Below are 24,161 nucleotides of genomic sequence, written 5' to 3' on the forward strand. Positions count from 1 at the left end.
CCATAGAGACCTGCGATCCTATATAGAAGGATCACAGGCGCTCTATGATCATTCCAGGGAGAACGGTCAGCTGTGTTTACAACAGATAACCGTTCTTCTCTCTCAGCGGGGAACGATCGCGGGTGTCAGGCGGAAAACAGAGTGGGTGTCAGTGGGTATCAGGCAGTAATCGGAGCCGCCTGACCCATGCATCGGCTCCCCCCCGCTGCCGAGTGCAGAGCCCCTAGCTGCCTGCGTGCGACCGATGTAGACGTACGTCGGTTTGCGCAGGAGAGTCACCTTGCCGCAGTAAATAGGTGGCGGGTGGTCGGGAAGCGGTTAAAAAAAATTATTAGCTCAGAAGATTATACAGTGGGGAAAATAATTATTTTCCCCACTGTATATTTTTGGAAAGCAGATACCCTGGAGAATAAAATAGTGGTAGTTCCAGTTTTTAATGTTACACGATATTAGCCTTGGAAAGCAACATTTCAGTAAAAAAATACACTAAAGTTAATTTTAGGTCACACAAACACAAAAAAATTATCCAATTGTTTATAAAATATCAAGGAGGAGGTTGCACTGGATCAATCTTTAAAATTGCATGCGCCTGTGAAATGGCGACAAACTTCAGTAATCTATATTTTTAATGGGCTACGCTTTACCCCCTTCAGCTCCAGAAAGTTTTACCCCTTTAATGAACAGGCCATTTTTTGCGATTCGGCACTACATTGCTTTAACTGACAATTGTCGTGCGACGCTGTACCCAAATAAAATTAATGTCCTTTTTTTCCCACAAATAGAGCTTTCTTTTGGTGGTATTTGATCCCCTGTGTGGTTTTTAGATTTAGGTTATAAACAAAAAAAAAAAAAAAAAACAATTTTGAAAAAAAAAAACACAATATTTTTTACTTTCTGCTATAAAACAATCTCAATAAAAAATTTTTAAAAATCAATTTTTTCTTATCAATTTAGGCAAATTTGTATTTTGCTACATATTTGTGGTAAAAAAAAAAAAAAAAAATCACAAAAACGCATTTTAATTGGTTTGCGCAATTCGATTTATGGGGCTTACGGGATAGATTTAAGGACTTTTTTAACTTTATTTTATTAGTAATGGCGGCGATCAGCAATTTTTAGCAGGACTGCGACACTGCGGCGGACAGATTGGACACTTACATTTTAGACACTTTTTAGGGACCAGTGACATTAATACAGTAATCAGTGCTAAATAATATGCACTGTTAGGCTCCATGTACACGGGACGTTGTTAAAAGTCCCTTTGAATGCTGGAATTTTTAGGACGTTTGAAACGTCCGTTCGGTCGCGTTTATACCCGCGTTTAGCGGGCGTTTGCGGGCGTTTGCGTTTAGAAGCGTTCCTAGAGGTCAAAAAAATTATTCCTCTTTAAAATGGAAAAACGTGAACGCTAAACGCGGGTCATCGCGTTCAGACACGTTCGGACGCGTTCAGACGCGTTCGGATGCGTTTGTGCGTTTGAAACGCCGGGAAACACACGTTCGAACGCAAATAATTGCGTTCTAAAAACAGTCCCTGAACGCAACTGCCTGCAAATGACTGTAAACGACCTGGTGTACATGGACAGATAAGATAAAATGTAGATGGGTTCAGGGGCTTCTGAAAAAAACGCCCAACTGCTCCTAAACAGCCATTTCCAGCGTCCCGTGTACATGGAGCCTAACTGTATAAATGACACTGGCAGGGAAGGGGTTAACACTGGGGGGTGATCAAGGGGTTAAGTGTATGCCTAATAGTGCTTACTGTGTGGGGGGATTCAGCTTAGCTGAATCACACAATCTTTCCCTGCCTCCCTGACAGAAGAGCCGCCTGCTTTGTTTACATAGGCAGGCGGCTCTTCTGTCATTCTAACCGAAGATCGCGGGAGCCTGGCAGTGATCGAGCCCACTCCTCCCGCCGAAATTGCATGCACATAATTACGTAGATCTACATGATTATGCGCAGCCGAGCCCCCCTGCCACAGTATATCTGCGTGGGGTGGTCGGCAAGCGGTTAAAGACCTAGTTTTAAATTGTTGCTCTCATTCCGGAGTGTACAGCGATATGTAATATATGTGTATCGCAATCAACGTTTTTGTGCTTAGGCACTCCCAACATTTGTATGTGTGTGTTTGTGGGCGTGGAGGGCCTTAAATATTTTTTATGTAGTTAGGTGTAACTTAACCACTTCCCGACCACCCGCCGCCTTTTTACTGCGGCAGGGTGGCTCTTCTACGCAAACCGACTATGTCTATGTCGGTCGCGCACGGGAAGCTAGGGGGTGACACGACCGACGGTCCGTTCCCATCCGATTCCCCCATAGAGATGTATGGGGCTCTGACAGCTGTTCTCCGCACACAGCGCGGAGAACAGCTGTCATTCTCCTGCTCAGCGGGGGATCAGCGAATCGATCCCCTGCTGAGAAAAACGACGGACACATAGTGTGAAAGGGGCCTTAAAATGAATGAAGGTTGATTTTATCTATTGTGTCCAAACTTGAGATTGAAAACAAAAAAACAAAAACAAAAAAAAAAACACATAGTTTTGCAAGCGGCAATCTAATTTTTAGCAATGGGAAACAGAAAACATTTTACAGTAAGACCCGTTCACATTGGGGCGACCTGTCAGGCGACCTGGTTGCCTGACAGGTCGCCGTAGGTCGCCTGGCATAGAGAAGCTGTGGACCCGTTCTAATAGGAGCGACACAAGTCGCTCCGACTTAGAAAAAGGGTCCGGAGCTTTGGGGGCGACCTGGAGTGACCTGCATTGACTTCAATATTATGAAGTCCGTGCCGGCCGCTCCGAGGTCGCGGTACGAGCTGCGCGCCGCGACCTGTGAGGGCGCCCCGGGAAGTCGGACGCCCCAGTGTGAACGGGGCCTAAAACTACTAAGAAAAGAATAGAAAAGTTAGCCAGCCGAACATATAAATACACTAAAGGAGAAGCAAACAATGTACTACCTGTTCTATTGGATAGCCTAAAGGAAACCATCTTGTCAGGAATGTTGCAGACGTTTCGCACAGAGGCGATACAGGTGTAATTGGCATAATCCTGAGGTCGAAGATTTTTCAGCTTCAAAATTTTGGTTTCACCCTGGTGAAGAAAAGACAGAAAAAAAGGCATTAGCTGGACACCTTTCAATATAGTCTGTATTAGTCGAGATCTGATGGGTAACTGGTAACAGAGAATTGGATTATGTTAAACACAGACAGCAACTCTCGCGCACAAAAAATTAGCATAGCATTTGCTGTAAATCAAAGCAGAAACTTTATTTTAATTGATACCCATAGGCAAGCGTAAAGGGGTGTAGAACATCCAAAAGTAGGACCACACAGTCTGTTTGACTTTATTAAGCGTAAGGGGTGTGCCAGGTGTGCCTGGGCACATCCTAATCACTATGTGAGGTGCCAATTCCCCCTACTGCCTGGGCCCCCCTTGTTGCCCCCCGTCCTGCAGTTCTACTAGCTTCCCTCCTCACTTCTCTCCCCAGCTGTTGTGGGGGATGTTTTAGGATGCAGAGCGGGGAAGGGGCTAGTAAATATGTCATTTACCAGCACCTTCCTTTTCTAAACGAACACAGTGACAACACTCACTCACTGTATCCATAACTGAAGCATAGTGAACTGCGTTTTCTATGCTTCAGTTTGTGAATGAACGGGAAGCCACTCAGCACAGAGCACTTCACATTCATTCATTGTCCAGTGGAGCTGAGGCTTCAGAGATAGCCATGTGTGTTTGAGCTTTGGGTTGCACACCCCTATGTTGATACCTTTTATTGGCTGTTAGGCCCTGTTCACATCTCACAATTTGGGATCACCGCGGTTCTGCCTGCGATCCTAAACCGCGTGGCAATCGCAGCACAACGCGCGGTGCGGGATCGGGGTGCCATTATTCTTTAACTGCTTGCCGACCGCCGCAAGTAGATTTACTGCGGCGGTCAGCCCCTGCCAGGCAGAGTGACGTTAATTAACGTCACTAGCCTGGGAGGGTCTGGGGAGCGAGCGCGCGCCTGCGGAGGCGCGCTCCCGCTCCCGCGCGGTCACGCACCCCCCCGCGCGTGTGACCAGCGGACCCGATGTCCGCCGGCCACTCGGCGATCGTCGGGGGAAGAGGGAGAATGTCAGGCAGCTTGTGTAAACAAGCGACCTGTCATTCTCCTCGCTGTAAAGACACTGATTACACGGATCTAGTATGTAGATCCGTTGATCAGTGTCCTTACAGCTAGAGCCACAGCCAATCACAGTAAGAATCACGCCCCTAGGGACACACACAGCCCCTCCCTCCCAAATAAAGTTAACCCCTTCACTGCCAGTGTATTTTTACAGTAACAGTGCATATGTATAGCACTGATTACTGTAGAAATCTCACTGGTAACCCCAAAAGTGTCAAAAATGTCAGTCAAGGGTCCAATCTGTCCGCCGCAATGTCGCAGTACCGCAAAAAAAATCGCAGATCGCCGCCATTACGCGTTAAAAAAAAAAACAACAAAAATGACAAAAATCTTTCCCTTTGTTAGTAAACGCGATAACTTTTGCGCAAACCAATCAAAATACGCTTTTTGCGATTTTTTTTACCAAACATAGGTAGGATAAAACAAATTGGCCAAAAATGTTAAAAAATTTTGATTTTTACATTTTTTTTTGGGGGAATTTCATATAAAAAAATGTGAAAAATATTGCTATTTTTGCAAAATTGTCGCTCTTTTTTTGTTTATAGCGCGTGATCAAAAAATCGCACAGGTGATCAAATACCACCAAAAGAAAGCTCTGTTTGTGGGGAAAAAAGGACGTCAAATTCGTTTAGGTACAGCATCGCACGACCGCGCAATTGTCCGTTAAAGTCACGCAGTGACGAATCGCAAAATACCCCCTGGTCTTTTAGCAGGAAAATCCTCCGGGGCTTAAGTGGTTAATAACCCCAAACCAAATGAGATGCCATCCTGCCGCAATTGTCATGCGACAGAATTGCGTGGCAAACTGCACCTTTACAAATCTCGTGAAGGTTGTTGCCTAAATAGAGCAGGAGCTTCTTTTCTGGCAACAAATATACATAGGGCCGCCCATTAAAGTGAATGCAACACACAATGCGATTTCTTTTTACCAAAAATATGTAGCAGAAAACAAATTGGCCTAAAATGTTAAAAACTTTTGATTTATACATTTTTTTTCGGGGAATGTTATATATCAGAATGTGAAAAATATTGTTTTTTTTTTTTCAAAATTGTCTCTCATTTTTTTTCAAAATTGTCTCTCATTTTTTAAAAAAAATTAAAAATCACACAGGTAATAAAATACCACCAAAATAAAGCTCTATTTGTGGGGGGGGGGAAGGATGTAAATTTAATTTGGGTACAGCGTCGCACAACCGCGCAATTGTCCGTTAAAGTAACACAGTGCCGAATCGCAAAATATGGCCTGATCAGGAAAGGGGTTAAAATCTTCCAGTCTTAAAGTGGATAAAAATACGCTCATTGAGAATTTTTTTGTCAAAGACATGTAGCTAAATACATTTTGTCCTAAATATATAACAAAAATTGAATATATTTGATATTTTTTAACTGTCAAAGTAGAAAATGTAAATTTTTCGCAAAATTTTGGCTTTTTTTTATTAATATCACAAAAAAAAAGGCACAGGTGATCAAATACCACCAAAAGAAAGCTCTGTTTGTGGGAAAATAAGGACATAAATTTTGTTTGGGTACAGCATTGCATGACTGCGCAATTGTCCGTTAAAGTAAGAGCCCATTCACATTGAGGCGACACGACTTCGGGGGGCGACCTGTGAAGTCGCGTGCACCACTGTGCACCGCGACTTCGGCGCGACTTGCAGAGACTTCACATAATGGAAGTCTATGCAAGTCGCTCCGAGGTCGCCCCAAAGTAGTACAGGACCCTTTTTCTAAGTCGGAGCGACTTGTGTCGCTCCTATTAGAACATGTCCTGTACTACTCAATGGACTGCGACATACCGCGACTTGTCAGGCTGACAAGTCGCCTGACAAGTCGCGCTAATGTGAATGGGCTATAACGCAGTGCCGAATCGCAAAATATGGCCTGGTCAGGAAGGGGGTAAAATCTTCCGGTCTTAAAGTGAATAAAAATACGCTCATTGAGAATTGTTTTGTCAAAGACATGTAGCTAAATACATTTGGCCTAAATATATGACAACATTGAATATATTGGATATTTTTTAACTGTCAAAATAGAAAATGTAAATTTTTAGCAAAATTTTTGTTCTTTTTTTTTTTTGCGATATTAATAAATAAAGCGCAGAGGTGATCAAATACCACCAAAAGAAAGCTCTGTTTGTGGGAAAATAAGGACGTAAATTTAGTTTGGGTACAGCATTGCATGACCGGGCAATTGTCAGTTAAAGTCACGCAGTGCCAAGTGGCCTTGTCATTGAGCAGCCAAATCTTCCAGAGCTAAAGTGGTTTAACCACTTTACCGCTAAGTACTGTAATAGTACTGCGGCAAAGTGGCTCGTTCCCGTCTGACGACGTAGACCTACGTCGTCAGACTCCTCCCCTGTAGGCAGCGCTCGCGCGCCGCCGGAGGCGCGCTCCCGCTGTTTTCATTTACAGCGGGAGTCGGGCCAGGGGAGGAGCAGCGGCGATCGCCGCTGCTCTGCCCCGATCGTCGGGGATCTAGTGTGGAGATCCGCCCGCCTGTGTAAACACAAGCGGGCGGATCTCCTCAGTGACAGGGAGTGACAGATCGGACTGTTCAGCATAGCTGGACATCCGATCTGTCCCCGTCTCACAAAGTCACCTCCCCCCCCACACGTCAGTAAGCACCAGGCATACATTAACCCCTCCCTCTCCAATAAAGTTAACCCCTTCCCTGCCAGTGTCATTTTTACAGTAACAGTGCATATATATAGCACTGATTACTGTAGTAATGTCACTGGTACCCCCAAAAGTGTCAAAAATGTCAGTCAAGGGTCCGATCTGTCCGCCGCAATGTCGCAGTTCCGCAAAAAAAATCGCAGATCGCCGCCATTACTCGTAAAAAAAAAAAAAAAATGACAAAAATCTTTCCCTTTGTTAGTAAACGCAATAACTTTTGCGCAAACCAATCAAAATACGCTTATTGGGATTTTTTTTACCAAACATAGGTAGCATAAAACAAATTGGCCAAAAATTTAAAAAAAAATTGGTTTTTACATCTTTTTTGGGGGGAAATTCATATAAAAAAATTTGAAAAATTGTTATTTTCTCAATATAAACGCTCTTTTTTTGTTTATAGCGCAAAAAGTAAAAATCGCACAGGTGATCAAATACCACCAAAAGAAAGCTCTGTTTGTGGGAAAAAAAGGACATCAATTTCGTTTGGGTACGGTGTCGCACGACCGCGCAATTGTCAGTTAAAGTCGCACAGCGCCGAATCGCAAAAAGTGGCCCAGACGTAAGACAGCAAAATGCTCTAGTGGTAAAGTGGTTAAGGTAGCAGCCCAGACCCCTTAACAAGGGTCCACTGCCTTTTTTCATCCAGTCGGGCCGGATTGATTGGGAGTTAATTTCCCCAAGTGATTGATTGGGAGTTAATTTCCCCAAGTGGCCCCCTCTCACCCATCTCCCACCCAGAGACCCTCTTATCTAGAAGGTCAGTCCAACGCAGTCATCAACTTTTCAAAAAAACGACTCAGTATAAGGTTTGTCCGCATCAATTTGTAAACATATAACTTAAAAACCCCAACCATTAAAATAAAATGGAATGTACGCCTGCTTTAATTTACTTTTTCAAAAAACGTGAGCAAAACCCTTTAGGAGACTCACACCAGAAAAGCAGAAAGCCGTGTTTTTGTCCTAAATGTATCAACATATTTTTGGCTCAACAGATCCTTCAAACGCAGTTAAGTACCAACTGTTCCATTATTTTGGGCTGATTGTAGCATGCTTCAGGCACAATGCCACATAATCAATGTTGTACAATACGCTCATCTCAGAAGTCCAGTCATCCATGTCTTTTCTTTTCAGACATGCACGATTCCAACAGTTCTTCATTACAGACTAACGATAACATATCTCCGCTACATAAAAAGGGGGATATAAAAAAAAACAGCTTGTGTTTCTTCTTTTTCTAGAAATCTGTCTTTGAGATCTTGGAAGATGTCCGCTTTGGATGCATTCATGTATGTGTATCCTGTCAATGAGAGTGTTTTACCAATACAACAGTGGGCAATATATTAATCCGCAACACCGCTCTGCTAATGCATGAATTCCCACAGTGAGGGCCGTCGCGTTTTTATGAATCATGGTATACAATGGCTTTATTCAAAACACAGCTTGAATTTGAAAGAAAAACACGCTCAGATTAGTGATGAGGACATAAAGTCCTAAACTTGTCTTTAACACACTTTAAAAATCTAATAGCTGCTGTACTTTAAAAGAGAACTAATGTATTACTATTACTTAAATTAGAAGAATTTACTGGATGAATCACAATGAATATATCTGTAGCAGGATTCCCAGCTATTTTGCTGGATGTGGGTCCGCCAGGGTTACCGTTAGCAACAACAGCACATTTAGGGTCCTTTCACACGGGGCAGACCGTTTTTTGATCCGCTCCGGCACTTTTGTTTTTTTGCTTTGTTTTTTTTTACGGATACGGATGACACTTGTGTCATCCGGTCCGTATGTCCGTTTATCATCCCATCCGTTTAAGGATGATAAACGGAGATAATTTATGTCTATGGGATTGCGGATGTCAGCGGATGACACCGCTGACATCCGTTTTTGCGTCCTTTCCGTTTTTTAAACGGAAGAAAAACAGGGTTCTCTTCCGTTTCAAAAAACTGAACTGATCGGAAAGGACGCAAATCAGATGTCAGCGGATGGTCATCCACTGACATCCACAATCCCATTGACATGCATTATGTCTGTTTTTCATCCGCAATCGGATGGGATGAAAAACGGACATACGTAACGCCCGTGTGAAAGGACCCTTAAGCATGTTATCCAAGTGTGAGCACTGAGACAAGGAACAGTCCAATATCTTTGGGTTTTGTATTTATTTAGGAACCTGGATGGGAGAAGGGAATGAGTGGGATACTCATCTGGCTCAACTATTCACAATGTAATGGGACAACTGAGAAAAATGTCTCTTGACGCTGACTTGACGCCGGCTGAATGCCGGTCAATGCCGGTTGGCGCTTGTTAACGCAGACTTGCTGTCTGTTAACACTTACCTGACTTTGACACTCCCCGGTCACACAAAGTCCTTTGTACTGCTCCCTTTAGCCCTCCTGGCTGAGGTAGCTACTTGTAAACACTGCTGCAACTCTTAACTATTCAGGGCCCACACTGGCACCCTCTTTACAGACTTCTCTTCAGGGCTTAGACTCTGGAACCCCCTTTCTAAGCCTCCTCTACTGGCTAGCTGGCTCCTGGATCTCTCTGACCTTCCAGAGTGGTCCCCTATCCTAGGCAGTGCCCTGTGCAGTTTACAGTACTCACGACACTGCTTTCCTGGAAACGTCAGCCCCAACAACTCCACTTGGTCCACAGCACACTGGATCCCTTTCTGCAGCTCAGCTCAACCTGCTGTCCTCTAGGCCGACTGCCCAGGACACCTTCCTGGTGCTAACAGGAGGAGAGACAGCCATCACCCTCCTCCTGGAACTCTGCTTCCCACCAAGACATTCTGTCATGTGCTCCCCTCAGACTTATACCACTTCCCAGGATGCATTGCAGCAGATTCTGCCCTCTGGGATAGATACAAGCCCTGGTGTGCTATTGGCCAGGCTTCCTCCACTGCCCAATAGAAGCCCTCATTGGACACAGTGGGGAGACTCCCTAAGCTCAATGGTCACACCTGAAAGCACATGACAGCCTAGCTGAACAATCAAGGCCCATCTGATAAGCAGATAAGGCCCCCCTTTATAGTTTGCCTAGCACCTACCTTGGAGGATGTTACATATCTAAGATATAATGCCACGTGCAAAAGAGCATTTACAAATTAACTGTAAAAATCCATGCCAGGGTACTAGGTGTAATCCTAGATTCTGACCGGTTCTTTCAGCCCCAAATCTAATTGTTGCCAAAACTTCAACTCCGTAACATCTCTAAAATATGCCAATTTTTAACAAACTGAAACCACCAAGCTACTCCTTCACTCCTTTTATATCTCGCACCTTGACTATTGTAACTCTCTTCTCATTGGCCTACCTCTCCACAGGCTATCCCCTTTTAAGTCTATCATGAATGCTGCTGCCAGACTTATCCACCTTACCACCGCTCAGTGTCTGCCACCCCTCTCTGCCAATCCCTACACTGGCTTCTTATCACCCAGTGAATTAAATACAAAATACTAACCACAACATACAAAGCCATTCACAACTCTGCCCCCCGGCCTACATCACCAATCTTGTCTCCAAATATCACCCAAACCATTCTCTCCTCTCCTCTAAAGACCTCCTACTCACAAGCTCCCTTGTCTCCTCCTCCCATGCTCGTTTCCAGGATTTCTACAGAGCCTCTCCCATCCTCTGGAACTCTTTACTTCAACCTGTCCGTCTATCCCCTACTCTAGCTGCCTTCAGGCAATCCCTGAAAACTCCTCTCTTCTGGGAAGCCTATCACACCTCCAACTCATCTTTTACCAGTTTCATCAGTTTATCCCCCACAGTTACAACCTTTTGTACCACCTGACCCACCCTATTAGATTGTAAGCTCTTCTGAGCCTCTTCTTAATCCTCTTGTATTTTATTGTATTGTAACTGTATTGTCTCCCTTTTATATTGTAAAGCGCTGCGTAAACTGTTGGCACTATATAATTCCTGTATAATAATAGTATTAATAACTCCACCAAAATGAGCTGGTTTTGTCAATATACCCTTATTGTAATAATTAATTTAAACAACTACAAATATACAATTAATCGAGACTAAATATTGTGCTTTAACTGTTTATACACATACAAAAGGCTTTGGGGGAAATTTACTGAAATTGGAGCAGACAGAATAAGGAACAGTTGTGCATAGTAACCAGTCAGCTTCTATCCTTGGCTAGTTCAGTGAAAGTGGTTGTTAAAGTGTAAGTTCACCTTTACAGAAAGTCTGTAAGGTAAACTTGCACTGGACCCCCTTCGCCCCCCCCCCAGTCCCGCTATATCGGAGTTCCGTGATCTCCTGCTGCAAAACATCGGGTCGCTGCTTTACAGGTCTGGGGATTTGAAATCACCGCGGCTTTCACTCCCAGCGCTGACAGGATGTCCTTGACGGGTTCTGATTGGTCCAAATAGAATGCATCCTATCTTTGCATACTGGGAGGTATGTATTGGAGATAAAGCTGTGGGGGATTTCAAATCTCCGGACCAGTGAAGCGGTGACCTGATGTTTCACAGTGAGTAATGGCGGGACTCTGGTATAGCGGGGCCAGGGGTATGGGGAGAGGGTCCAGTGTAAGTTCACCTTACAGATTTTCTGTAAAGGTAAATTTACCCTTTAAGCATCTATATTACCCACTTTAGTCCCAGCCTCCGGAGATGTACTGTGGCAGGCTGGCGCTCCCAGGCAAAGTGCCGTACACGTACGGCGCTCGCCTAGGTGGAGCTAGGGGGCGATCGCGAGCCGCCGGAGATTCGCATCATGGATGTGCAGCCAACAAATCTGCAGGAACTGAGTGATGCTATCATGTCACTATGGACCAAAACCTCTGAGGAATGTTTCTAACACCTTGTTGAATTTATGCAACAAAGAATTGAGCAGTTCTGAAGGCAAAAGGGGGTGCAACTCGGTACTAGCAGGGTGTCCCTAATAAAGTGACTAGGAAGTGTATATAACCTATTGAAAGAGTTTTGTTATATCAGTTCAAGAAGCTGAAACAAATAGCTATTATAGCTAACACTAAACTGATGACCTGTAAGGGATTTCAAAGAGATGCCTATTAGGGTTGAGCGGACACCTAGATGTCCGTGTTCGACGGGTTCGGCCGAACTTTAAAAAAAAGTCCGGGTCCGTGTCCCGGACTTTTACCAAACTTTTCCCGGACACCGAACCCCATTGAAGTCAATGGGGACCCGAACTTTAAGGCACTAAAATGGCTCTAAAACACCAAAGGAAAGGGCTAGAGTGCTGCAAATGGCAGCAAAACGTAATTAAGAGCATGGCAAGTGCTCTGCAAACAAATGTGGATAGGGAAATAACTTAAAACAACAAAAAAAAACAGAAAAATAAAACAATGTTCTTCTTCATCTCTGAAGGACGAGGCCCATATGGAGTAGGAGGGAGGTTGAGGTGGTGGTGGATGTGGCGGTGACATAGGCGTGCGCACAGGGTGTGCTGGGTGTGCCTGGGCACACCCTAATCACCTAGGGCACATAGCATTGCCAGTGAGGAGATGGGAAAGATCTCCCTGGGACCTGCTCTGCTCTATTTCTCCTTGCCTACAGGTACATGGCCCCGATACATTACTCTCCCTGCTGGCAAACACATGCATGTGTATTTCAACTTTGGGGTGCACACCTTAATGCAATAGGCTGCGCACACCTATGGGCGGTGTAGGTGGAAGCGGCGGTGGAGGAGGACCAGGGCCGGATTAACAGCATCATGGGCTTGGTGCTGAGGATTTTGAAGGGCCTTAAGGGCCGTGCCTTGCCATGCACCCAGAGGAGGAAGGGTGCAGCCATGCATGCCTAATTCAACATGGGATGCTGTCTCTGAAGCCCATAAACACATCCATGCATCGCCAACTGTCCCTCCTTGTCCGGCCTTCACGCTGTGTGGGGAGGTTCTGAGGGTGCTGCCTGGGGAAGCGAGCATAGAAGCCAGACTTCTGTGTTTACAAGTGACAGAAGAGCGGTAACAGTGAATATGGCCAACCCGGGGCCTATATAAAAGGTAGGGGCCTGGAGCTGCAGCTCCAATAGCCCCTACATTAATCTGGCCCTGAGGAGGAGGACGAGGTAGCCAACACTGCTTCTTTTCAAAAATTTTAAATGAGGGTACACCCCAAAAGAGTGAGAAAGAGCAAAAATGGAACAATGGGTGGGTAAGGTCGGTATCCATTGCTATTCTGCATAAGGTACGGAAAAGTCCCGTGGGATCCATGCCTGGTTCATTTTAATGAACGTGAGCTTGTCCACATTGTCTCTGGACAGGCGGCTGCGCTTGTCTGTTATAACGCCCCCAGCCGTGCTAAATACCCGTTCAGATAATACACTGGCTGCAGGGCACGCCAGCACCTCCAAGGCGTAAAGGGCAAGCTCAGGCCATGTGCCCAATTTGGAGACCCAGAAGTTGAAGGGGGCAGACCCGTCATTCACTACATGTAGGCGTGTGCACACATACTGCTCCACCATGTTGGTAAAATGCTGCCTCCTGCTAAGACGTTCCATCTGAGCTGCTGGTGCTGCTGTTTGTTGTGGCGTGCTGACAAAGCTTTTCCACATTTCGGCCATGCTAACCCTGCCTTCTGAGGTGCTGGCGGTGCCCTGGTTGCGTTGGCGACCTCCTCCTCCTCCTCCTCTGCCTTGTGCTTCCACTGTGGCCCCGCTGTCAGATGGGAATGCCAGCAGCATGGCGTCTACCAGCGTGCGCTTGTACTCGCGCATCTTGCGATCGCGCTCCAGTGAGTGAATTAAGGACGGTACGTTGTCCTTGTAACGGGGATCCAGCAGCGTGGCCACCCAGTAATCAGCACAAGTTAGAATGTGGGCAACTCGGCGGTCGTTGTGGAGACACTGCAGCATGTAATCGCTCATGTGTGCCAGGCTGCCCAGAGGCAACGAAAGGCTGTCCTCTGTGGGAGGTGTATCGTCCGTGTCCTCTGTATCCCCCCAGCCACGCACCAGTGATGGCCATGAGCTGGCCTGGGTGCCACCCTGCTGTGAACATGGTTCCATCTCCTCCTCCAGCTCCTCCTCCTCCTCATCCTCCTCATCCTCCAGAACTGTGCCCCTGCTGGACAATTGCGTCCCTGGCGTTTGCGTGTGCAGGAACCCACCCTCGGAGCCCCTTGCGAATGACTGCCCTGAAAGCCTTGGAAATGTTACCTCTTCATCCTCCTCCTCCTCCTCATCCTGTGCCACATCCTCTTCCATCATCGCCCGAATTGTTTTTTCAAGGAGGCATAGAAGTGGGATAGTTAAGCTGAGAACGGCGTCATTGCCACTGGCCATGTTGGTGGAGTACTCAAAACAGCGCAACAAGGCACACAGGTCTCGCATGGAGGCCCAGTTAAATTAAATAGCGGAATAGAAAATATGATCCAAAAAAAGTGTATGTATATCACACGTACACAACCACACTGGGCCCCAATTACTATTGTTTGTACCCCTAAAAGGCTAGATGAGGAGTAGGGGGAGTATGGAACAGGCAGCACCCTCAAACCTTCAGAAGTATGAGATGAACCCCAACAACTTGGAAAGGTGGATCTCTCTCACACGTACCAACACAGACTATCCCCCAATTTAACTGATCCCCAAAGGTTTTTGATTAAATAGCGGAATAGAAAATATGATCCAAAAAAAGTGTATGTATATCACACGTACACAACCACACTGGGCCCCAATTACTATTGTTTGTACCCCTAAAAGGCTAGATGAGGAGTAGGGGGAGTATGGAACAGGCAGCACCCTCAAACCTTCAGAAGTATGAGATGAACCCCAACAACTTGGAAAGGTGGATCTCTCTCACACGTACCAACACAGACTATCCCCCAATTTAACTGATCCCCAAAGGTTTTTGATTAAATAGCGGAATAGAAAATATGATCCAAAAAAAGTGTATGTATATCACACGTACACAACCACACTAGGCCCCAATTACTATTGTTTGTACCCCTAAAAGGCTAGATGAGGAGTAGGGGGAGTATGGAACAGGCAGCACCCTCAAACCTTCAGAAGTATGAGATGAACCCCAACAACTTGGAAAGGTGGATCTCTCTCACACGTACCAACACAGACTATCCCCCAATTTAACTGATCCCCAAAGGTTTTTGATTAAATAGCGGAATAGAAAATATGATCCAAAAAAAGTGTATGTATATCACACGTACACAACCACACTAGGCCCCAATTACTATTGTTTGTACCCCTAAAAGGCTAGATGAGGAGTAGGGGGGGTATGGAACAGGCAGCACCCTCAAACCTTCAGAAGTATGAGATGAACCCCAACAACTTGGAAAGGTGGATCTCTCTCACACGTACCAACACAGACTATCCCCCAATTTAACTGATCCCCAAAGGTTTTTGATTAAATAGCGGAATAGAAAATATGATCCAAAAAAAGTGTATGTATATCACACGTACACAACCACACTAGGCCCCAATTACTATTGTTTGTACCCCTAAAAGGCTAGATGAGGAGTAGGGGGGGTATGGAACAGGCAGCACCCTCAAACCTTCAGAAGTATGAGATGAACCCCAACAACTTGGAAAGGTGGATCTCTCTCACACGTACCAACACAGACTATCCCCCAATTTAACTGATCCCCAAAGGTTTTTGATTAAATAGCGGAATAGAAAATATGATCCAAAAAAAGTGTATGTATATCACACGTACACAACCACACTAGGCCCCAATTACTATTGTTTGTACCCCTAAAAGGCTAGATGAGGAGTAGGGGGGGTATGGAACAGGCAGCACCCTCAAACCTTCAGAAGTATGAGATGAACCCCAACAACTTGGAAAGGTGGATCTCTCTCACACGTACCAACACAGACTATCCCCCAATTTAACTGATCCCCAAAGGTTTTTGATTAAATAGCGGAATAGAAAATATGATCCAAAAAAAGTGTATGTATATCACACGTACACAACCACACTAGGCCCCAATTACTATTGTTTGTACCCCTAAAAGGCTAGATGAGGAGTAGGGGGGGTATGGAACAGGCAGCACCCTCAAACCTTCAGAAGTATGAGATGAACCCCAACAACTTGGAAAGGTGGATCTCTCTCACACGTACCAACACAGACTATCCCCCAATTTAACTGATCCCCAAAGGTTTTTGATTAAATAGCGGAATAGAAAATATGATCCAAAAAAAGTGTATGTATATCACACGTACACAACCACACTGGGCCCCAATTACTATTGTTTGTACCCCTAAAAGGCTAGATGAGGAGTAGGGGGAGTATGGAACAGGCAGCACCCTCAAACCTTCAGAAGTATGAGATGAACCCCAACAACTTGGAAAGGTGGATCTCTCTCACACGTACCAACACAGACTATCCCCCAATTTAACTGATCCCCAAAGGTTTTTGATTAAATAGCGGAATAGAAAATATGATCCAAAAAAAGTGTATGTATATCACACGTACACAACCACACTAGGCCCCAATTACTATTGTTTGTACCCCTAAAAGGCTAGGAGTAGGGGGAGTATGGAACAGGCAGCACCCTCAAACCTTCAGAAGTATGAGATGAACCCCAACAACTTGGAAAGGTGGATCTCTCTCACACGTACCAACACAGACTATCCCCCAATTTAACTGATCCCCAAAGGTTTTTGATTAAATAGCGGAATAGAAAATATGATCCAAAAAAAGTGTATGTATATCACACGTACACAACCACACTAGGCCCCAATTACTATTGTTTGTACCCCTAAAAGGCTAGATGAGGAGTAGGGGGGGTATGGAACAGGCAGCACCCTCAAACCTTCAGAAGTATGAGATGAACCCCAACAACTTGGAAAGGTGGATCTCTCTCACACGTACCAACACAGACTATCCCCCAATTTAACTGATCCCCAAAGGTTTTTGATTAAATAGCGGAATAGAAAATATGATCCAAAAAAAGTGTATGTATATCACACGTACACAACCACACTAGGCCCCAATTACTATTGTTTGTACCCCTAAAAGGCTAGATGAGGAGTAGGGGGAGTATGGAACAGGCAGCACCCTCAAATCTTCAGAAGTATGAGATTGTGTTCACTGTACCCCACAAAGATTGAGTTCACTGCACCCCACAATGATTGTGTTCACTGCACCCCACAAAGATTGTGTTCACTGCACCTCACAAAGATTGTGTTCACTGTACCCCCCAAAGATTGTGTTCACTGCACCCCACAAAGATTCTGTTCACTGTACCCCACAAAGATTGTGTTCACTGCACCCTAAAAGGATGTTGTTCACTGCACCCCACAAAGATTGTGTTCACTGCACCCTAAAAGGATGTTGTTCACTGCACCCCAAAAAGATTGTGTTCACTGTACCCCCCCAAAGATTGTGTTCACTGCACCCCACAAAGATTGTGTTCACTGCACCCCAAAAAGATTGTGTTCACTGTACCCCCCAAAGATTGTGTTCACTGCACCCCAAAAAGATTGTGTTCACTGTACCCCCCAAAGATTGTGTTCACTGCACCCCACAAAGATTCTGTTCACTGTACCCCACAAAGATTGTGTTCACTGCACCCCAAAAAGATTGTGTTCACTGTACCCCCCCAAAGATTGTGTTCACTGCACCCCACAAAGATTCTGTTCACTGCACCCCACAAAGGATTTTGTTCACTGCACCCCAAAAAGATTGTGTTCACTGCACCCCAAAAAGGATTTTGATCACTGCACCCCAAAAAGGATGTTGTTCACTGCACCCCAAAAATGATTTTGTTCACTCCACCCCAAAAAGATTGTGTTCACTGCACCCCACAAAGATTGTGTTCACTGCACCCCAAAAAGATTGTGTTCACTGTACCCCCCAAAGATTGTGTTCACTGCACCCCACAAAGATTCTGTTCACTGTACCCCACAAAGATTGTGTTCACTGCACCCCAAAAAGATTGTGTTCACTGCACCCCAAAAAGGATGTTGTTCACTGCACCCCAAAAAGGATGTTGTTCACTCCACCCCAAAAAGATTGTGTTCACTGCACCCCACAAAGATTGTGTTCACTGCACCCCAAAAAGATTGTGTTCACTGCACCCCAAAAAGGATTTTGTTCACTGCACCCCAAAAAGGATGTTGTTCACTCCACCCCAAAAAGATTGTGTTCACTGCACCCCAAAAAGATTGTGTTCACTGCACCCCACAAAGGATTTTGTTCACTGCACCCCAAAAAGATTGTGTTCACTGCACCCCAAAAAGGATGTTGTTCACTGCACCCCAAAAAGGATTTTGTTCACTGCACCCCAAAAAGATTGTGTTCACTGCACCCCACAAAGGATTTTGTTTACTGCACCCCACAAAGATTGTGTTCACTGCACACCAAAAAGGATTGTGTTCACTGCACCCCAAAAAGATTTTGTTCACTGCACCCCAAAAAGATTGTGTTCACTGCAGCCCAAAAAGATTGTGTTCACTGCAGCCCAAAAAGATTGTGTTCACTGCAGCTCACACACAGAAAAATGGATGTGGATCACTGACACCTGCCTATCTCCAATCCCACACCACACAGCAATATCGATTGTAGTTTGTAGAACACAGTTTCCCTAAAATTCAGCAGACTCTGTCCCTAACAGGATTGAGAAGAGATCGTAGATCAGGATTGAGTGCAGATTCACCCCACCCCCCACACAGCAATATCGATTGTAGTTTGTAGAAGACACTGACCCTATAATTCAGCAGACTCTATCCCTAAAATGCCTACAACTCGCCCTGCCTAAACACTCCGACCTGTCCCTCAATTCTATCCGGACACAAATGGTTTTTTCCTGCCTATCTTTCCCTAATCAGCAGCCAGCACATTGATGTGTGCTCTGTCCCTTAGCTAAGCAGCAGAATGACGCTGCTGCGGCGGCTGCCTCGAACTTATAAAGACTTGGTCACATGCTTCAGACGGCCAATCACAGCTACTAAGACATTTGCAGGCATGGCTGGGATGGCTTAAGGCACACCAGTTAAACGATTGTTGATTGGCTGTTGAAAGCCCGCCATGAAAAGAGCGCCAAAGCATGCAAAACCCGGAAATAAAACGACCGAACACGGATTTTTACCCGAACATACAGTAAAGTGTCCGTGTCCGTGTTCGGGTAAAAAAAATCCAATTATTCGGTACGAACACGAATAATACAGTCCGTGTTCGCTCAACACTAATGCCTATGGAAAATTTTGGGGACCGAATTTGATCACCATTTCATAGGGAAGAACAATTTTAGGGCTTGACATGTTTGATAACTCAGTGTAACTCTTATCTTTAATATACCAAAAATATATTGCATTTATGTGCCCTAACATTAACTTTAGCGTGCTTTTACTGAAAATTTGTGCTGCTATTGTGTGACATAAAAATTTGTATCTACCATAATTTTGGTTTCCAGGGTCTATGCTTTCATAAAATACAGTATATGTTTGGGGGTTTTAACTAATCTTCAGGCCTAACATGATTTTTTGAAAACACCTCTGGCAGCAAAAGAGGTAAAACTTAAGGCTCAGTTCACACTGATGTGATGGAAGACATTGCATGTCATTCCCACCGCACTGCTATGCAAATCACATGTGATGTCTATGTGATGCGAGTTCAGCCATACAGATTGAATGGCTGAATTCGCATTGCACTTAGGCCAAACTCATGCAGGACCCTTTTTTTGGCCCGCACCATAATTGGATCGCATAGGTGTTCTCACCTATGCGATCCGATTCCTATTCGAATTGACAGTCCGCAATGTGATATGCAAACTGATCTGGGGTGTCATTAACTTTGTATTGACACGCCCAGCGGCTCGCATATGGCAGTGTGAACTGCCTGGGAGTTGAATGCGATGCAGTGGATTCACAGGGTTTCCCACATTGCACCAATGTGAACCGAGCCTAAACATTACGTTTCTCTAACTTAAACCAGCACTGAAAAACACTGGAAGTACTGACACTAAGGCCCCTTTCACACTAGCGGACCATTCAGATCCACCTGTCAGTTTTTCAGGCGGACCTGAATAGATAGCCCATGCATCTCTATGGGGCATCGGATGTCAGCAGAGACCTGTCCGCTGACATCCGATCCGATCCGGTCCGTCAAGTCAGGGCGAATGGAAATCCTATTTTTCATCCGTCCAGTGGATCGGATCGGATGGGATCGGATGAGAACAGACAGGCGGTCCATTCTCATGGGCTTCCCCCATAGAGAACAGCGGGGACCTGACAGCTCTGTCTCTGCACACAGCACGGAGACACAGCTGCCATCCACCTGCTCAGCAGATTGATTCCCCGCTGAGAAAAACGGAGTCCGCCAACGGACTCCAAGTGTGAAAGGGGCCTAAGGCCCCTTGCACACACTCCGTCCATTTTTCTCAGCGGGGGATCGAGCCGCCGATCCCCTGCTGAGCAGCAGGAGGACAGCTGTGTCTCCGTGTGGTGCGGAGACACAGCTGTCAGTTCCCCATGCATCTCTATGGGGGAAATCGGATGGGAATGGACCGTTTGTCCGTTCTCATCCGATGCCATCCGATCCGATCCGCTGGACGGATGGAAAATAGGGTTTCCATCCGTCCAGATTTGACGGATCGGATCGGGTCGGATGTCAGCGGACATGTCTCCGCTGACATCCGATGCCCCATAGGAATGCATGGGGGGACCGTTCAGATCCGCCAAAAAAACGGACAGGCGGATCTGAACGGTCCGCCTGTGGGAAAGGGGCCTAAGGGAATGCTAAATGAATGAATGGCCCAATTAATGCATCACACCCCGAGTTTGGATAGCAAAGAAATGCAGTTTGGGTTTTTAGAGTTTTTAAAGTGCTATCACAAAAATTCCTTACAAACAGTTTAAAAATTCAAAAAAAATGTTTTTATTTATTAATCAAAATATTACAATTAATCATAAAATTATTCTTATGCATAGATCAATAAACCAAGCTTTTCTCAACATTTTTTGCTAGGAAGTCATAGCTTCTTCAAGAGATTTTGTCTGGATATTATCCGCATAAGCTAATAATAAACAAATAATATTGTTATTTATTACAAAAAAACACAATTATGTCACAATTATAATTATTTCACACTTATTAAATAATAATTGTGATATAATTGTGTTTTTTTTTTTGTAACATGCATAAGAATAATTTTATGTTAAATTTTAATATGTTGATTAATAAAGAAATTTTTTTTAGAATGTTTAAACTGTTTGTAAGGAATTTTTGTGATAGCACCTTAAAAACCCAAACTGCATTTCTTTACTGACACTAAAGGCCCGTACACACGATAAGAAAATCTGAAGGGAAATTTCGTCCGATGACCGATCTGCCGATTTTCGGATTTGTTAGTATGGTGCTTTTGACAGCCGACTCCGACTTTTGGGCCGAAAAAATCCTGATGTGCAGGCTATAAAATTTTTGTCGTCAGCCAAATCAACGTCCGATTTTCATCTCATTAGTACAGTTTGATGCAAAAAAAATCTTAAGAGCAAGACTAGGCATGGTCAGAGACGAAAGAACACATACAAAGCAATCCAACACATGACATCACTTCTGAAGTAGAATTCTGTCGTACGGGAAAATTCATATGAAAATAACCTCTTCACTTTCCACATCAGACTAGCATGCCACAAAAAACGGATGAAAGATCGTTCGATAATCTGATCGTGTATAGGGGGCTTAAAGGCCCGTACACACGATAAGAAAATCTGAAGGGAAAATTCGTCCGACGACCGATCTGCTGATTTTCGGATTGTTAGTATGGTGCTTTCGACAGCCGACTCCGACTTTTTGGCCGAAAAAATCCTGATGGGCAGGCTATAAAATTGTTATTGTCCGTCAACACAATGTCCGATTTTCGTCTCATTAGTACAGTTTTCGACGGAAAAAAAATCTGATCGTGTGTACGGGGCTTAAGGTTCGGTTCACACTGGTGCGATGCGGGAAACCCTGCAAATCCACTGCGGATTACCACATCACACCGAACTCGCTGGCAGTTCACACTGCCATATGCGAACCGCTGGGAGTGTCAATACAAAGGCAATGACCCCCCCAGATTCGGACAGGAATCGGATCGCATAGGTATGACCACCTATGCGATCCAATTCTGGTGCGGACCAAAAAAAGGGATCTGCATGAGCTTTGCCAGAATGCGATGCAAATTCAGCCATACAATCCGTATGGCTGAATTTGCATCGCACAGACATCGCATGTAATTTGCACAGCAGTGCGGTGCAAATCACATGCTATGTCTTCAATCACATCAGTGTGAACCGAGCCTAAAAGCTCCAGTTCCAGTGCTGCAAAACCCCAATTTGGTATTCTGGGTATGTTGGTGAGAACTAAAATTCTTTGTCATCAACATCTAGTGATCCCACATTGGTTTCCCAAGTTACCTGAAGAAATTGTCACCTGTCTTCTCGTTTTCCCTTTGATATAGATGTAAGGGAAAAAAACTTTAGAAAAGAAAGTTATAAGTATACAGCAATGAAACAAAACCGGAAGATTGCAACTCAAACAGAAAACTGCCTTTGTATTGTAAAGCACTATTACAGATATCTAAATAAGGAATGATTCTTTAAGACTTCAAGGGTTTGGCATTCTCTGAGATTGTTGTGGTTGTTCCTTGCGGCTTTTTTTTTTAAATGCAAAGGCTGACAAAATACCATTGTAATATAGTTTGAGTAAGAGCTTTCTGGATCTCTGCACAAAAGGTTCTGAAAATGTGATCTGATTTATGGATAAGTCATTATAACTATATAAAGTCTTAAAGTTTTTAAACCCATCCAGACATTTCATTTTTTTTTTTTTTTGTTCTTTATTGCAGGCAATGAAGGCAATCCAAAAATGTACAAACCTAGAGCAACAAACCGACTGAAGAGAAACGCTGCTGCAGGTCAGCCAATTTACTATTCCCTGCAATAGCACATTCAGGTGCTGGCCCAGCTTGCAGCTGAAACACTAATGAAAAAGAAAGTCAGGACAGCTGCACTGCTGAATCCACCTTTATTGCAAACGTTCCATAAAACCAGGTAAGAGCATCAAACAGACAGCAAAGGAATAAGAGGAACCTGCTAACTTCTAAGCCCCGTACACACGTACCGATTGTCGGCCGTAAATATTCGTCCGACGACCGATTGTAGGCTTATTAGTATGATGCTTCCGACAGAGCATTTTCGGCCGAACAGAATCTGTCGTGCAAGCATTAAAATTTTTGTTGGCCAACACCAGAACGGCCGATTGTTCGCCAGTCAGTACAGAATTCGGCCGACAGACCGCAGATTAGTAAGACTGGGCATGCTCAGAAAAGAAAAAAGACAAGGAAAGTTAACCATCACATGACATCACTTCTGCAGTCGGCTGTTGTTGGCCGACAAAATTCGTGTGCAGTCTTTTGCAGTTTTCAACAGACACGACAGCCCTGGACAAAAGACGGCCGATCGTTCGGCCGACGATCGCTACGTGTGTACGGGGCTTTACAATAAAGGGGGTTTCAACAGTGTGGCCGCCCAGACTTCCTTTTTCCATAGTAAAACAAAGTCAGGCAGTGCATACACTCACTGGCCACTTTATTAGGTACATTAGAAAGCCCATGTGAAAGGAACCTTACACTCAAGTTTATGTATATAAACTCCACCAACAAGCCCCTTTTTTGATCTGTTAACCACTTCTGGACCGGAAGATTTTCCCCTTTAATGACCAGGCCATATTTTGCGATTCGGCACTGCGTTACTTTAACAGACAATTGCGCGGTTGTGCAGCTGTGTTTGCAACAGCTGCCCATTCTTCTCTCTCAGTGGGGAACGATCGCGGGTGTCAGGCGGCAATTGGAGTCGTCTGCCCGCTGCATCGGCTTCCGCGCTGATGAGTGGGGGTGGCCCCCTAGCCTCCTGCGAGCGAGTGCCGTACAGCTACGGAGATATGCCTGGGAGTGGCTGCCTTCCGCCGTAAAACTGCGGTGGGCAGTCGTAAACAGGTTAAATTGTATTCTTATATTTTGACTTAATGAAAAATGGATATGTTTTTAGAAGTGAAGTTATTTGTAATAAGAAAATTATGTAATTGTAACCCTCTATAATGTACTTGATGGTACCAAGAAAAATCATGCTCCCCCATTTCTTGTTCAATTATGACTTAAAGTGGAGTTCCACCCTAAAATTATACTTACCTCCATCTTCTCGCTCCGGGACACCTGAAAAACAAATGGATAATCGGAATTTTTTTTTTTTTTTTTTTTACTTACCTCGTTTAGAAGAAAATATACTTACCTTACTTCCTCTTCCTCCCCTCAGCGGCCACGGGGATTCGTCACTTCCTGGCTTGCAGTGATTCCTGGGAGCTGAACGTCATCGCTCCCAGGAATCAATGCGCCTGC

General features: G+C 44.8%; 1 protein-coding gene across 2 annotated transcripts in view; it reads right to left on the reverse strand.

Annotated features, from left to right (window-relative positions):
- MDGA2 (MAM domain containing glycosylphosphatidylinositol anchor 2) overlaps positions 1–24,161 on the reverse strand; it is a 1,055,744-nt gene that overhangs the window by 355,581 nt on the left and 676,002 nt on the right. For both annotated transcript variants that reach the window (XM_082275762.1, XM_082275761.1), the window contains exon 5: positions 2,957–3,089. In XM_082275762.1, the coding sequence (XP_082131888.1) occupies positions 2,957–3,089 (133 nt within the window). The remainder of the gene's footprint in view (positions 1–2,956; positions 3,090–24,161) is intronic.

Source organism: Pelophylax lessonae, assembly GCF_965119305.1.
Source record: "Pelophylax lessonae genome assembly, chromosome: 13".
In the NCBI taxonomy this organism is placed as follows: Eukaryota; Metazoa; Chordata; class Amphibia; order Anura; family Ranidae; genus Pelophylax; species Pelophylax lessonae.